This window comes from Miniopterus schreibersii (assembly GCF_964146895.1).
Source record: "Miniopterus schreibersii genome assembly, chromosome: 4".
In the NCBI taxonomy this organism is placed as follows: Eukaryota; Metazoa; Chordata; class Mammalia; order Chiroptera; family Miniopteridae; genus Miniopterus; species Miniopterus schreibersii.
In genome coordinates, this window is record NC_138105.1 from 62,284,212 (window position 1) to 62,298,215 (window position 14,004).

Here is a 14,004-nt window from a genome sequence, read left to right on the forward strand (position 1 = left end):
CCGTTAATGTGCTTCACCCAAACAAGGAAGTATGTTAAAAAAGAGAAAGGCAGGATAGTAAGAAAGCAGAGGCTCCCACCTAAGACAGGATTAAGGTAAAGAAATATCTCTACATAATAGGCATGAAGCAAATCAGAAAATTTGGGAGAGATGTCTACAGAAATAGAAATAGATAGAATATCTGATGTATTTGAATATATATCAAGAGGAGATGGATGCCAATGGTGTAAGGGGTGGGGGAATTGGGAAAGAGTGAAACTACACAAACAGAAAATAAGACCATTAATAACTCTAGGGAAAACAAAATGCTGTAGAAGAAAATATTCTGCATGCTTGGCTGTGAATAGTATTGATATAGTCATAATAAATCAAACTGAAAAATGATTAAAATGAAAGCATGATATAGCTGTACAAGGAGGACATGGAGGGGAAAGTTAATTCTTTTCTCATTAGTGGGAATGGCTAATGCATAAAACAAACCAAAATATCAAGAAATAGTAACATAACAGTATTATTTAGAAATGTGAACATAAATATAAAAAATAACTCTTTAAGGATTGAAAATAGGTGCCTATGGGAATTAGGATATGGATATGAGAGGTTAGGAAGTCGTTGCTTCCATAAAAAGCCTTGTAGAACTATTTGATTATTTTTTAAAGATTATTAGAATATATGCATATCTTTGATAAATGTAAAATCTAAATTAAAAAAAGAAAAATCTACATTTTGCACTAGCCATGATGTGTATCCTGTGATATGTGTCCAACGCTTCAGGAGGAAAGAGAAAGAGAAATATTATATCACTTTATACTCTCTCTGATTCCCTCATTCTTTCCCTTCCTCTCCCGCCTCCCTCTTCCTCTCTTTTTCCATTTATTGTCTTCTATTTTATCTCCATCATTCTTTACCTTTTTCCCTTATTTCTTCTTTTCTCTCTTCCTGGCATTGTATATACCCAAAGTAGCTTTATTATTAATATTACTTAGTTATTGAATATAATGTTGCCTGTTCTTAGTTCTTAATATTAAAGCATGCATGGAATGTTCTTTCTTTCCCCAGCCAAAGCAATCTAAACAGCAAAATCAGTTGTAACTACTTTTTATCAAGGTGAAGAAATTTTTCATGTAAAGGCTCTCTTAGACTTGGAGAAGATATCAGAGGTCATTGGGCTCAACCAGTCACATGCTGCAGGAGACCCCCCTGCATTTCTCTGTCCAGACATTTTCCAGGCTCTGATTAAACAATGAGTGTGGGGAATATTGAGCCAACAGCCAGGACACTCAGATCTAGACAGCTCAACTGTGCCTATGAGTTTCTATATGTTGAGTGGAAGTCAGCCTCTCTCTCTCAGAAAATTAAAAAATAACCTAACCCGGCTCCCCATGACAGCTCCTGATGTATCTACAAATAGAAATCATGTCCTCTTGAGTGGTTTCTGCTTCGTGCTAATCATTGCTCTTTCCTGTGGGTTGCTGGACACTTCACCACCCTAGTCATCTGCATGAGCACCCTTTAAGCTGTGACTTCATCTTTCAATTAGAGGCACCTAGAACTGAATATACTTTACCAAGTATGAGCTCATTGATGCAGACTGCAGGATTTCTGTCACCTCCATTTTCTGTTCACCATGCTTCTATTAATGCAGATAAAATTTTGAAGTAGCTGTTTCTCTCAACTCTTGCTGGCTTACATCAATCTCAAAGTCATCTAAAATCTTAGGTTTTTTTCTTTTTTTCTTATGTGTCCCTAAAAAGCCTGGTATCCCATATCTTGTATGTGGGCAGGTGAGTTTCCCTAACATTGCTGTCTGTCTTGTATTTATCTCATGAAATCTCTTCTGAGTTTTGGCCCTAATTCTCACCCTGTTTTGACAGTTTCTTATGATTTGCTTAAATGAACATGCTTGGCTACCAGTTATAAATGCCTCATATTAAAATTACTTCATCACCCAATTCCCAAATAAAATTTATATCATCTCAGCTCCAAGAATGATCCTCTTAGAGCCCCTCACTATGTGACCCATTTCGGGTTTCCTGGGCCATTGAGTTTGACAATAGAAGAAGTTCCAGGCAAGCCCTACTTTTGGGTCTCCGGCCTGTACACATGACTGGGAGGGGGCCTGTCACCTTGACTGCCTAAAACCCTGGGCCAGTGTCAGAAAACCTGGGCTGTCTCCTGTAATCCATTATTCCCATACCTTCTGGGAAATGAATGAAAATGAACTGAGACATGGAGTCAAAGCAGATGGTTGGGCAGATTCCATGATGGATGAAGAACAGGGAACTCCACAAGGCGGAGGCTCCTGATCCCACTGTGTTGGACTCAGTGCCAGCTGTCAACAGCTGGACACTAAAGAAAGAGCCACATTGTGATTAATACACCATCTGTCAGGGACTGTCAACTCTAAAAAATAATAAAAATGGCTAACATTTGTGAAGTGTTTTGAGTTTTCAACATTCCTTTCCCTTGTAATAACTCTTAAGATGGGAAGGCCAGGAGGTAGCAACACAGTTTTATAGACATGGAAGTGAATGTTCAAAGAGGTTTGGTGACTTGCTCATACCCACAGCTCTTGGGAGAGTGGAGCTGGGAGTCCAGGCTGGGTGTCCTGGCTTGGAATCCAGTCCTCTCTGCAAGGCGTCTCTGAAGCTTACTGCCCAGGTCACCAATTAGTAAATGCTGATCTACCGCCTGCTTTGGGCCTGTCACTGGGCTAACTGCTGGGGCGCGGGGCACAGAAGAGTATAACACATGAACCTTGACTGCAGTAAGCTCAGAGCAACCTAGAGCACTTTGTTCAGGCACCTGAGCAGGTGGAACAGCCCCTGAGCACTATGGCCATCAAAAATAGAGGTGACTCAGTCAGTGGAGAAAGCTTCAGGGAGGGACAGGGCTGGGTGAACTGTGTTGGAAAGCCTGGGAAGGTAGTGGTGGAGGGTGGGTGGTGGGCAAAGTCTCAGTAGGTGGGTGTGGGTGTAGAGGGGTAAGAAGGGACTTGCCTAAGTGCCGACAGAAGGGGGTGTGAGGGTCAAGGTGAAAGAAAACAGGATGGAGAAGGTGAGCTGATGGCAACGGGCAGCCATTGACCTTGAGCAAGGAGGTGAAACCCATACTTTAGGTATCCAGTTGACATTTATGGGGCTATGCTGCAGGATGGGGAGACAATGACAAGTGGGATCCTCTCAGGAAGGTCACAAGTGGCATTGCCTTGTTTTCCTCTCAGAATGAATGGCTCCTCATCACACTCCAGTAGCATGAGACATCTTTCGCTCTTTGGCACTCAGAGGAATAAGCCTACCAGTTTTCTAAAGCTCGTTTTTGTTTAAATTGTAAACAAGTCTGTTTACTACCTTAGCTCATAATTTTTGTCAGTGTATCCTATGGAACACTAGCCCTGTTCTCTGTTCAGTTAAGAATGAAGAAGCCTTAATACTCATCCTCCTTTTGGAGAATCATAGTGCTCAGTGGCATCTTAAAGGCTCTGATAAGTCCTGAAATTAAAGAACACCTTTTGTTTTGACCAGAGAACCCTGTCTCAAGAAACTCCAGGAACATCTCATGAAACTAGTGGACTCACAGTCACTGCCTTATCCCGCTCAATCCTTGCAACTGCCCTGTGATACGGGGTTATTATCTCTATGTCCAGTGAGAATACTGAGACCGAGAAGTGTAGTGATTCGCCCAAAGGCATGCAACTAGGAATGGCCAGATTAAGGCCCAGGACTCGACACTATAAATCTGCGGCTTTGCCCCTAATTCAGCCTTACTATGTCTGAATGATCTCTTGAAGATGGTATTGTACTTCTCTTAATTAACAAAGAATACCTAATTATTTTGAGGGAAGATACAGAAACTTACGGAGGAATGACTTCAAGGTGATGAGGCATAGACACTCCCAGAGTCCTGGGCCGCCTTCTATTTGGAGAAGCTCCTTTCCTTGGATCCATCTGCCCTCCCTCAGAGGAAGCTCCGACTGGTGGGGGGTAGTGAGGCTGGTGGCTGGAGGTGGTTATGGGTTTCAGTGAAGATCCGACGGGTGCTTTGAGATAAACAATGAGATGACAAATCCGAAAACACTTACGCTATCGATCAAGCAAATTTTATAAAAACCATACAAGCTAAATTCCTCTATTGTTTTGCATGTACAATAATTAATTTTTACCAAAACTATCTCCTGAACAAGGCCTAAATTGATGAAATTCATGGTATAATTAAACAATAATTACTTTTTTAAAACAGTAAATACAAATTCAAGATTTTGAGAGATGACACGCTTTCCGCCAGCATGTTCCTACAAAGCTGAAGAACAGCAGTACAAGATAAACACTGGTCTGTGAACAGTGCATAAAAAATATTCTTGAAATATTTATATTTGACGTAGAATAGGTTAAAAACTAACAAAAATACTTATAGGCTGCTTGACCTTGGGCAAGTTACTTAGTTCCTTCGTCTCTGTAAAGTGGGAATAATAACAGTACCTACGTCACAGGGTTGTTGTCAAGGTTAAATGAGTTAACACAAGAAAAGCACTTGGAATTGCTTAGCACATGGTATATATTATAAAGGTTTCCTGCTCTCTTTCTCCTTTCCCTTCTCCCCCTTTCCATTTTCCTCTTCTCTCTCCTCCTATTATTATTATTATTACCGATATAATTATCATCATCATTGTATCATTACTATTTCCCCCCTGTAATACAGAGCCTGGCACTGGAGCTGCCTTCAGGGGCTGTCAGGAGGCGCGGTCACCGAAGGGATCCCAGGCATTTCTGACTCAGCTGTGGGTTGGCAGCTGTACTGTGAAGAGAGCTGAGCCTTGGCAAACTCTTCTCATGTACGAGATCCGGCTCTCAAGTATCGAGGCTGCATTTTTAACCAATAATCGGGAGCCTATTCATAAACGTTACCTTCAGAGCTCTGGCCTCGGGGGGCCGTCCGCATAAATGGACAGTACTGCCATGGCTCAAACTATTTTTGGAATTTCCTTAATGCGTTTCCCCATCTCCACCCCAGTCAGAATGTAATTGCTCTCTTAGTGTTTTGGTTAGCTCGCCTTTTCTAAATGTAATCAGTCATGCTTAGGGTTATAGTTATTTCTGCCTGAGCCCACCTCTCATCCTGGACGGCAACCCCCTTGAGGACAGTGAGCTCGTCTTGCTCACTCCTGTATCCCCTGCCCTTTTGCAATGTCAGTGCTCCATAAATGCTGGCTTTATTGCTGAGTCAGGTTGAGATTGACTTTGGAAATCATGGGGCATGCTTCTGATTATCCTCACTCAGGCCAATCTGTGTCCTTTGGGGGTGGATGTGACTTTAGGAAAACACAAAGTAATTCTAAGCCAAGTTTGGTGAATGCATTAAACAATGCCAATTCTGTCCTATAAATAAGTTTACAAGGCTGGTTTCCTTGTATGGCTTGTAAGCCCTTGTCCATTCTCTTAGAAGATTTCCAAAAAGTGCTTTGAGCTTGGCCCTTAGAGTAGGCACATGAAGACCAAGGCTGACTGCCCTGCTCCGGACCTAGCGGCCATGCCTGTGTGGGGCTGTAATGCCGAAGTTGGCCACCAGAGGGGGAGCGTGTTCCAGGCCCCAAGGTGGGCCTCCACAACTCCTCCAAAAACTTTGCATTTAAAGACTGCCGGCCGGAGCAGCTGCAGTTCACATCTCAGTCAGTACCTAGCAGAGCTGCCGGTGCCTCCATAGAACATCTCCTGAGCACTGCCCCTGGCTGAACAAGGTGAGGCACCAAGACAGGGACTCCCCAGCCCCAGGCCCCTGCTACGGCACAAAGGAGCCTGTGGAGAAGTGACCCTCAAGACGAGTCACTGGGCACCCCTACAGCCTCTTTCTATGACTCCATCTGGATTTGGCTGGCTGTGGGGACAAGCTCCAAAGGACCGCCTGGGTCTCAGTGTGGTGGTAGCAGCCAGCTTTCCAGCCACCATGGTGGATGCCGGGAACTGAGGGGACAGCCTCTGCAGCCTCCGTGGAGGCACCAAGGTGAGCCTTTATCACTTTGACACTTTGACACTGACTTTGTCCCGGCACTTGGGGTTGGCGTCCTGAGATGTGGCAGGTGGAGGAGGGCACGGTTTGGGGATCCTCAGGCTGTGGAGCATGGAGGTGCCAGTGGCAGCCTGTGGAGATCCAGGTGGGAAGGTCCCAGTGGCAGCCTGTGGAGATCCGGGTGGGAAGGTCCCAGAGGCAGCCTGTGGAGATCCACAGGCCCTTGTCCAGCTGCCTGGGCTGGCGAGTGTGAGTCTGCGCTTGGGGTGCCAGAGGAAGCTATTGCCTTAGTGACAACTATTCCTGGCTTGCATCACTGCTCCAGAGCCTATTCAGGGAGCATATGGTATAGGTAACACGTGCCCAGGAGTGGAATATGTGAAGGGAGAGCTTATTTATAAAACATCTATACCTCTCCAGCTTTGGGTTATGATTTAGGTTAACTAAGTACAGTTAGGGGAGGAAAGGGCTTAAAACCTCCTTAGTGATTCTCTCCAGAGAGGGCCACATTAAAGCTAGGCAATGCAAAGAAAAGCTATGATCCCTGCAGAATTAGGTGTTGGACCCCAGAGACACCGTCTTTGCAGCAACAAGTAAGGCTCATGCCACCCCCTTGACAGGAAGAATTGATTGAGTCCTTCTGCTGCCCAGAGAGGGACTTTGAGAGTCGGGGTCTGGATCTTAGCTCTGATCTGCATTCAAAATCGCCTTTTCAAAGGGCCCCCAAACAGCATTGTTTCTGGCACTGTCAAGGCAGGAGGGAGGCCTCAGGAACCTGCAGACCCTCCTACCTGGCTACTTGGCAGAATCAGAAGATGCTGGGGGGTGCTGGTTCTCACCAGCCTCAGCCACCAGCTTCCTGTGTGCCCTTGTTCATAAAGCCCTTCCACGTTCACTACCCCGCTGAAGCTCTTGAAAACTGAGTGGCTGGCAGATGTGCTTCTCCCCATCACAAAAATGATGGCCTGAGGCTGCAGGGGCTCAGCTGATTCGGCCAAGTTCCCAAGTAATAAGAAGTGGAGCCAGGATAAGACCCCATGCTTGTCGGCCTGCATGCAGTGTCTGGGGTGGGGCTGTGGATGGCTGGGAGCTTCAGCTCTAAAATGCACCCTCAAGACACTCTAAGGGGTCAGTTAAGTGTCTCTCGGCAGGGGAAGAAGCCCCCACTCTGACTTGAAACCCAGAAGTCCAGGCTCCTTGGGCTTCCGCTACAGGGCACCTAGGTGTCCACACTCTGCCTATGTTTCTGTGGCCCTCGTCCCCTCCCTCCCTCCCAGCTTTCAGAGACTCTCCTTGGCCCCAGAGCCCCTACCTGGCCGTCTTTACTGACTCATCTTGGACCCTAAAGGTGGTCACCGAAAGGGATGGATACACCCTTCCTGGACAAAGCAACCTAGTGGCTGAGCAAGTGCCCCGGTGGGAAGCATTTGCGTAGCACCTCACCCCCTCTCCAACATCCATTGGTTCTTGTCTCTTTGTGCCTCGGTTGGCTTATCTTTAAAATGGAAATGACAGACTGACACCACCTGCCCCCCTCACAGTGCTCGAGGGATGGCAGAGAAATCCCGGATGGGAAACGGTCTGTGCTTCGTGGGATGTATGCACACATGAGGGGTTTCACTCTATTATCAGTGTACTCGGCAGTTAGTTGTACCTTGCCTGAGAGCACAAACTTGGCCCAAAGGCTGTAAGACCAATGATTGAAGGGTTCAAAATAAAACTTGGGGCAGAAAGAACATTCTTAGGTCTCATTCCCAAGTAACAAACATTAGCAGAGCTGGCTGAGCATTTGCAATCTCATCTCACATCTGGCCTCCTGCTCGGCCGGCCCCTCTCCCCAACAAGCTCCCCAGGGCTCCTGCTCCACCAGCTGAGGGGTATGGGGGGAGCAGAGATGGGGCCGCCCTACAGACACATTCCAGAGAACAAGCAGTGCATCCTAGCTCTGGTTCAGGAGCCATCAGCAGAGGAGGAAGGTGAAAACGAAGGTGGGGCTACGCCAACTCAAGCCTGTCTCAGCACCTCCATGCCCAGCATGGCAGCTCTGGCTCTCTGCGACCCTGGACAGCAGCGCCTGTTGCCTTTGGCAAGGAGAGGGTTAGCACATGCAGAAGACACTGGCCTCCTGCTTTGCAGCTTTTCAGGATGCCATGGAGGCCAGAGGGAGGGGCGCTGCACACAGTGCTGTGAAACTAGGGAGGGTCCCCTGCAGCTTAGCAGCAGTGGAGCTGTGCAGGGCCCCACCTAGAGGCCCTCACTGGGTGGAGGAAGGGTATTAGGAGAGTAGCAAACTGGACACAACTGCAGCACGGAGAAGCTGGGGTGGGAGTTGTCTCAGGGCTCTGGGAAACCCTGGGGCAGGGAGGAAAGATCTTGGCTGAACCATGGGCTCTCCTCTGCTCCTCCCTCCCACAGGCTGGAAGAAAGGCCTGCAGACACTGTGAACACCCTGATTGTGTGTGCATGTGTGTGCATGCATGTGTGTATGTGTGTGCATGCATGTGTGTATGCATGTGATGCATGTGTGTTGCATGCATGCACGGGTATGCAGGAGATGTGACATCTCATTACTTGGAAAGACAAGAGCAGAATCTACTATCCATCCCTTCTAGTTGTCAGAAGGACAGTTGCTTGGCAACTGGTCATTTATGGCCTCTTCTCAGCCCTGTAGTCAGACGTCTCTGGAGGCAAAGGTGAAGTCATGAAACAGGGGTTTACTTTTGCTCTGCCAGGAAGAGCCATTCAGCTGGCTTCCCCTTCACTATCCCTGTTTATTGAAATGGTCCTGATGCCACCTTTCCCACTTGCCTCTGAAGAGGGACTCATTGGATGGCTGCTCCTTGCAACCAGCAGGCATTGTCCCCCTACTGCCACCTGCTGATCCCTGTCACCTCCTTCCAGGTGGTAGAGCCCTGGCTGGCACACGGGGCCTCAGAATTGAGTGTGCTCCACGTTGGGCCTGGGACTCATCCATCTACCCAGGGGCTTTTATCTTCCAAAGAATTCACATTTTTAAAAAATCTTTATTGTTGAAAGTATTACAGGTGTCCCATTTTCCCCCCAATTGACCCCCTCCACCTTGCTCCCACCCCCTCCCCAGGCCTTTACCCTGTCATTGTCTGTGTCCATGGGTTATGCATATATGCATATAACTTCTTTGGTTAATCTCTTCCCACCCTCCACCCCTCTTCCCTCTGAAATATGATCGTCTGTTATATGCGTCACTGTCTCTGGATCTATTTAGTTCATCAGATTCTTTTGTTCATTAGCTTCTTGTTAAAGACCCTTCAACATTTCCTGTAGTGCTGGTCTGGTGGTGATGAACTCCTTTAGCTTTTCCTTGTCTGAGAAGCTCTTTATCTGACCTTCAGTTCTAAATGATAGCTTTGCTGGGTAGAGTAATCTTGGTTGTAGTTCCATGTTTTTCATCACTTCTTTGCCTCCACATTATGGCTGCTTCCAGGTGTTCGTTTGAATATTTCTTGTCACACCCTTCTGGCCTGCAAAGTTTCTGTTGAGAAATCAGCTGACAGTCGAATGGGTGCTCCCTTGTTTCTCTTGCGGCTTTTAAGATTCTCTCTTTGTCTTTAACCTTTGGCATTTTAATGATGATGTGTCTTGCTCTGGGCCTCTTTGGGTTCCTTTGTTTAGGACCCTCTGTGCTTCCTGGACTTGTAAGTCTATGTCTTTCCCCAGGTAGTGGAAGTTTTCTGTAATTATTTTTTCAAATAGGTTTTCAATTCCTTGGTCTCTCTCCTCTCCTTCTGGCACCCCAATACAAATGTTGGGCCTCTTAAAGTTGTCCCAGAGGCTCCATATGCTATCTTCATGTTTCTGGATTCTTTTTTCTTTTTGCTCTTCTGGTTGGGTGTTTTTTGTTTTTTCATGTTCCAAATTGCTGATTTGATTCTCAGCATCTTCTACTCTACTATTGATTCCATGTAAATTATTCTTCATTTCAGTTCGTGTAGCCTTCATTTCAAATTGGTACTTTATTATGTCATCGATTTTCTCAATTATTTTTGTCATACTCTTACTAATATCCTTGAGCATCCTTATAACCATTATTCTGAACTCTGTGTCTGTTAGCTTGCTTGGATCTATTTCATTTAGTTCCTCTTCTAGAGATTTCTTCTGTTCTTTCCTTTGTGACATGTTTCTTTGCCTCCACATTATGGCTGCTTCCAGGTGTTCGTTTCTATGTATTAGGTAGAGCTGCTATGCGTCCTGGAATTTGTAGAGTGGCTTTGTGTAGTAGGTGTCCTGTAGGGTCCAGTGGCTCAGTCTCCCCAGTCACCTGAGCTGGGCCTTCTAGGTGCTCCCCTGTGTGGGCTGTGTGCACTGTCCTGTTGTAGTTGAGCCTTGGTTGCTGTTGGCGTCACTGGGAGGAACTGACCCCCAGGCCAATCGGCTGTGAGGACCAGCTGCAACTATGGCCAGAGAGCTGCTGTGCTGGAGACACCCCTATGGAGCAGGAGTTACTTCAGTGGAGCTTTGGTGTTCACCAAGTGCGCCCCTTGAGTGTGTCACTCATGGATGTGGTAGGGTTGTAATCCAGCGTGGTCAAGTCTGACCACCAGGTGCACTGTCTCTGGGGCCTCCTGGGAGGTGCAAAGTCAGCCTCTACCAGTGCCTTGCCCAGAGCCACCCAGCATGAGCTACACAGCAAACCGTAGTTGGTTGCTACTTGTGCTGGGCTTGGAGGTGTCCAGGAGAGGCCAAGCCATGAGCCAATGCCGGCTTCCGCTAGTGCCAGGCCCGGGGGCACTTATCAAGCTGTATGGGGCCTGCTGCTGCTTGTTTGAGAGATTTTTGGAAAGTCCTAAGCATGAGGCTCAAGAGGCCACTTGGACAGAAAAGCCCCTGGAAATGGCCTGGATGAGCTGCAGGTGGGGAGGGGCGGGGCCTCTGGGAATCACGGGGCCAGAGGTGGGAGTCAGGTGCTGGCGATTCAAACATGGCGCCTGCCTGCCGGCTGTGCGGGGAGGACTCGCCGAAGGAGCCATGGCCTCCGCCAGCTCTTCTTCCCGGGAGGAAGCCGCCCTCCACTTCTCACCCGGATCTCAGGCAGGTTAGTTCCTCCCCGAGTGTCCCGGGTCCTTTCAGGCTGCTGCCCGGCGCTGGGCTCAGAGGGAGCGTCCGAGTGAGTCCGTGCCGGGCCCTTTAGAGGAGCTGCTGGGGCTCCCGCGGCCTCCGCCACCCTCAGGGACAGTCCCGGCTGGGTTCACAGCTTGAAGGTGTGGGGACGTCTCTTCCCAGCCTGGAGCCCTGGCTGGGGGCCTGTGTGGGGCTGGGACCCCTCCCTCCTCCGGGAAACCCCACCGCCGAGATGCCCTCCCGGGTGTGGGCCCGCGGCCGCGTCTCCGCGATTCAGCCCCGATCCGCCCGCGTCTCCGCCCCTCCTACTGTCTCGGTGCTTCTTCAGCTCTCTGGATGTGGGGCTTCTGTTCAGCCGGATCTCAGGAGGCTCTGGGTGACGGTGGTTCTGTATTTTAGCTGTAATTCTGATGTGGCTGCGGGAGGCGGCGGGTGCAGCTGGTACCTACGCCGCCATCTTGTTTCTCCAAGAATTCACTTTTTACAAGTGGATTTTTGGGAGTCAATATTCATAGAGCCAAAGAACATCAGAACAAAGGTCAAGCTAAACTAATGGCTAAAGTAAAGAGTAATTTATAAAATCATTGAGCGTATGTGTGAGAAAAGAATATCAAGTATTTTATGTAAATAAATTCTTTGTAATTTGGCTTGAAAAAATAAATTTTCTCATTATACAAAGAATGCATCTTAGAAAACCCAGGAAATCCAGCAAACGAAAAGAGGCACGATTCCCACCAGAGTCCTATAACACACCTCGAACAACCAGGTCTCACGTGGAACAACCAGAACATCCCACAAATGGGCTGTCCTGTCACATCTGCAGGATGTGTGTATATTACTGGGGAAAATAGCAGAGCATTTTCCCCAGTCGATGGGCACGTTCCTGGGACACCATGGGTGGGACCTCAAGCCCTCATGATCCAGCCTCAGGAGGCCATTCAGGACCAGGGCCCTTCCTAGATGTGAGGCCGTCCAGGTCTTCGTGTCTGGGGGGCCCCACTGAGCCCACCTATTCCTCAGGCCCCTGTGGGAATAAATCCCTGCTGTGGTCCCACTGAACCCAGCTTCTCTAACCACCAGCCTGGCTGGGTCTTAACTTTGTACCTGCCTTTGTATCTAGTTTCCCTCGTTTCAACACAGAGTAGAAACCCAAGTCTCTCTGACATGCTCAGGGCTCCAGAGGCTCAGAAAATGCTCCATTTGAATCAGAAGAGTTGGCTCCTCCAGGCCCCACCCAGCATGGCTCTTGATGCTCTCCCAGCTCGGGTTGCCAGCCCCATCGAGAGCTGTTGAAAGAAAGAAGCCAGATCCCATGATCAGAAAGGCCAAAAGGGCCTTGGCCTTCCGAAGCACTGAGGGAACTGGGGAGGGAGAATTGGAGCCCTATGGACCCAGTAGATGTCACCTGCTGATGAGGACAGGGTCTCAGCATTCAGGTTCAGGGCCACAGGGTGGACACCTTGGTCTATGCATTCATTTCTGTTTCCACCTACAGTTTATTCTCTCTCTCCCCTGCCTCTTTCCTCCCCCTCTTCTCTTGCTGTCTCTCCCGCTGCTGCTGCAGGACAGGATGGAAAACAAAGCCATGTACCTGAACACCGTGAGCGAACGAGACACCAGCTCCATCTTCGAGGAGCCCTTTGATGGCAGGAGCCTGTCCAAGCTGAACCTATGCGAGGATGGTAAGTGCCTCTGGCTGGGTCTTGGGGTGAGAGATCTGCCCTGAGCCCCACACCCAACCTTGGCATTGCCCCAGGGTGCTGGTGACCTCTCTCCTAATATTGCACATGTTGAACTTCATGCTTTGAAAGGTTTTTCCATCTGTCTTCTCATTCATGCAGCTCAATAAATCTTTGTGATCAGCAAGATGAATACCCATTTTACAGAAGAACTAGTGGAGGCTGTGAAAAGCATTAGGGATAATTCAGCTCATCAGTCATAGAGATCTCCTGACTCCTTTTGCCTCTCTCCTCTGAGTGAGTGAGGCTGGGGTCAGACAAAGACATCTGAAACAATTAGCCTGGACCCTCTCAGGTGACGAGCCAACAATCCATTTCCACAACCCTGCTTCTGTGTATCCAGCACAGAGCTCAACACTTAGTAGGTGCTTTTAATAAATGATTGCTGCATGAATGCACACACTTCTCTTTGCATTGAGTGTAAGAGTGGAGAGCATCGTCCCTACTTCAAAGGTGAACAGAATGAAGCTCACAGAAGGGTCTGGTAAAGACTTATGATCAGCAAGATAGAGATAGTCTGTATTAGTCAGGGTTCTCCAGACAAACAGAACCGGTTTGATATATATGTACATATAGTATAAAGAAATATACATGCAGAATTGACTCATGTGATTATGGAGGCTAAGTCCCACGATCTGCAGTCTGCAGGCTGGAGACTCAGGAGAGTTGGGATGTAATTCAGTTCAAGTCAGAAGGCCTGACAACCCAAGGAGTCAATGGTGCAAATAGCAGTTTGAGGGCTAGAGAAGATGAGATGTCCCAACTCAAGCAGTCGGGAACAAAAACAAAAAGCAAATACCCCCACCTTTTGTTCTATTCGGGCCCTCAACTGATTGGATGGGGCCCACCCACATGGGGAGAGCAATCTGCTTTACTGAGTTCACCAGTTCAAAAGCTAATCTCATTCAGAAACACCCTCCAAGACATACCCGGAAATGTGTTTAACCTGGACACTGTCGTGGCACAATCAGGTTAATATATAAAGTTAACCATCACGCAGGCCTTTTTCCAAGCACAGGTTCTGTTGTGCTCCACTCTGCTGGCTCCCTCTGTTGTGAAATTACTCAAAATGAGACATGACTGTCCCTCATGCTCCAACGCTGCTTTTCTCCCACAAGATGCTAAGTGTAGGAAGGGAAGCTGGGTGGCTTAGAAAGGCAGGGAT

The 14,004-nt window shown here is 47.9% G+C and overlaps 1 protein-coding gene across 3 annotated transcripts in view; it reads left to right on the plus strand.

The window, feature by feature from the left end:
- The first annotated feature begins 5,630 nt into the window (after positions 1-5,630).
- Positions 5,631-14,004, plus strand: part of SCARA5 (scavenger receptor class A member 5) — a 96,951-nt gene continuing 88,577 nt past the window's right edge. The window contains exons 1-2 of one of the 3 annotated variants that reach the window (XM_081135675.1): positions 5,631-5,997; positions 12,665-12,782. In XM_081135675.1, the coding sequence (XP_080991801.1) occupies positions 12,671-12,782 (112 nt within the window). In that variant the 5' untranslated portion in view covers positions 5,631-5,997; positions 12,665-12,670. The remainder of the gene's footprint in view (positions 5,998-12,664; positions 12,783-14,004) is intronic. The other 2 variants (XM_081135676.1, XM_081135677.1) reach the window with 2 other exon arrangements.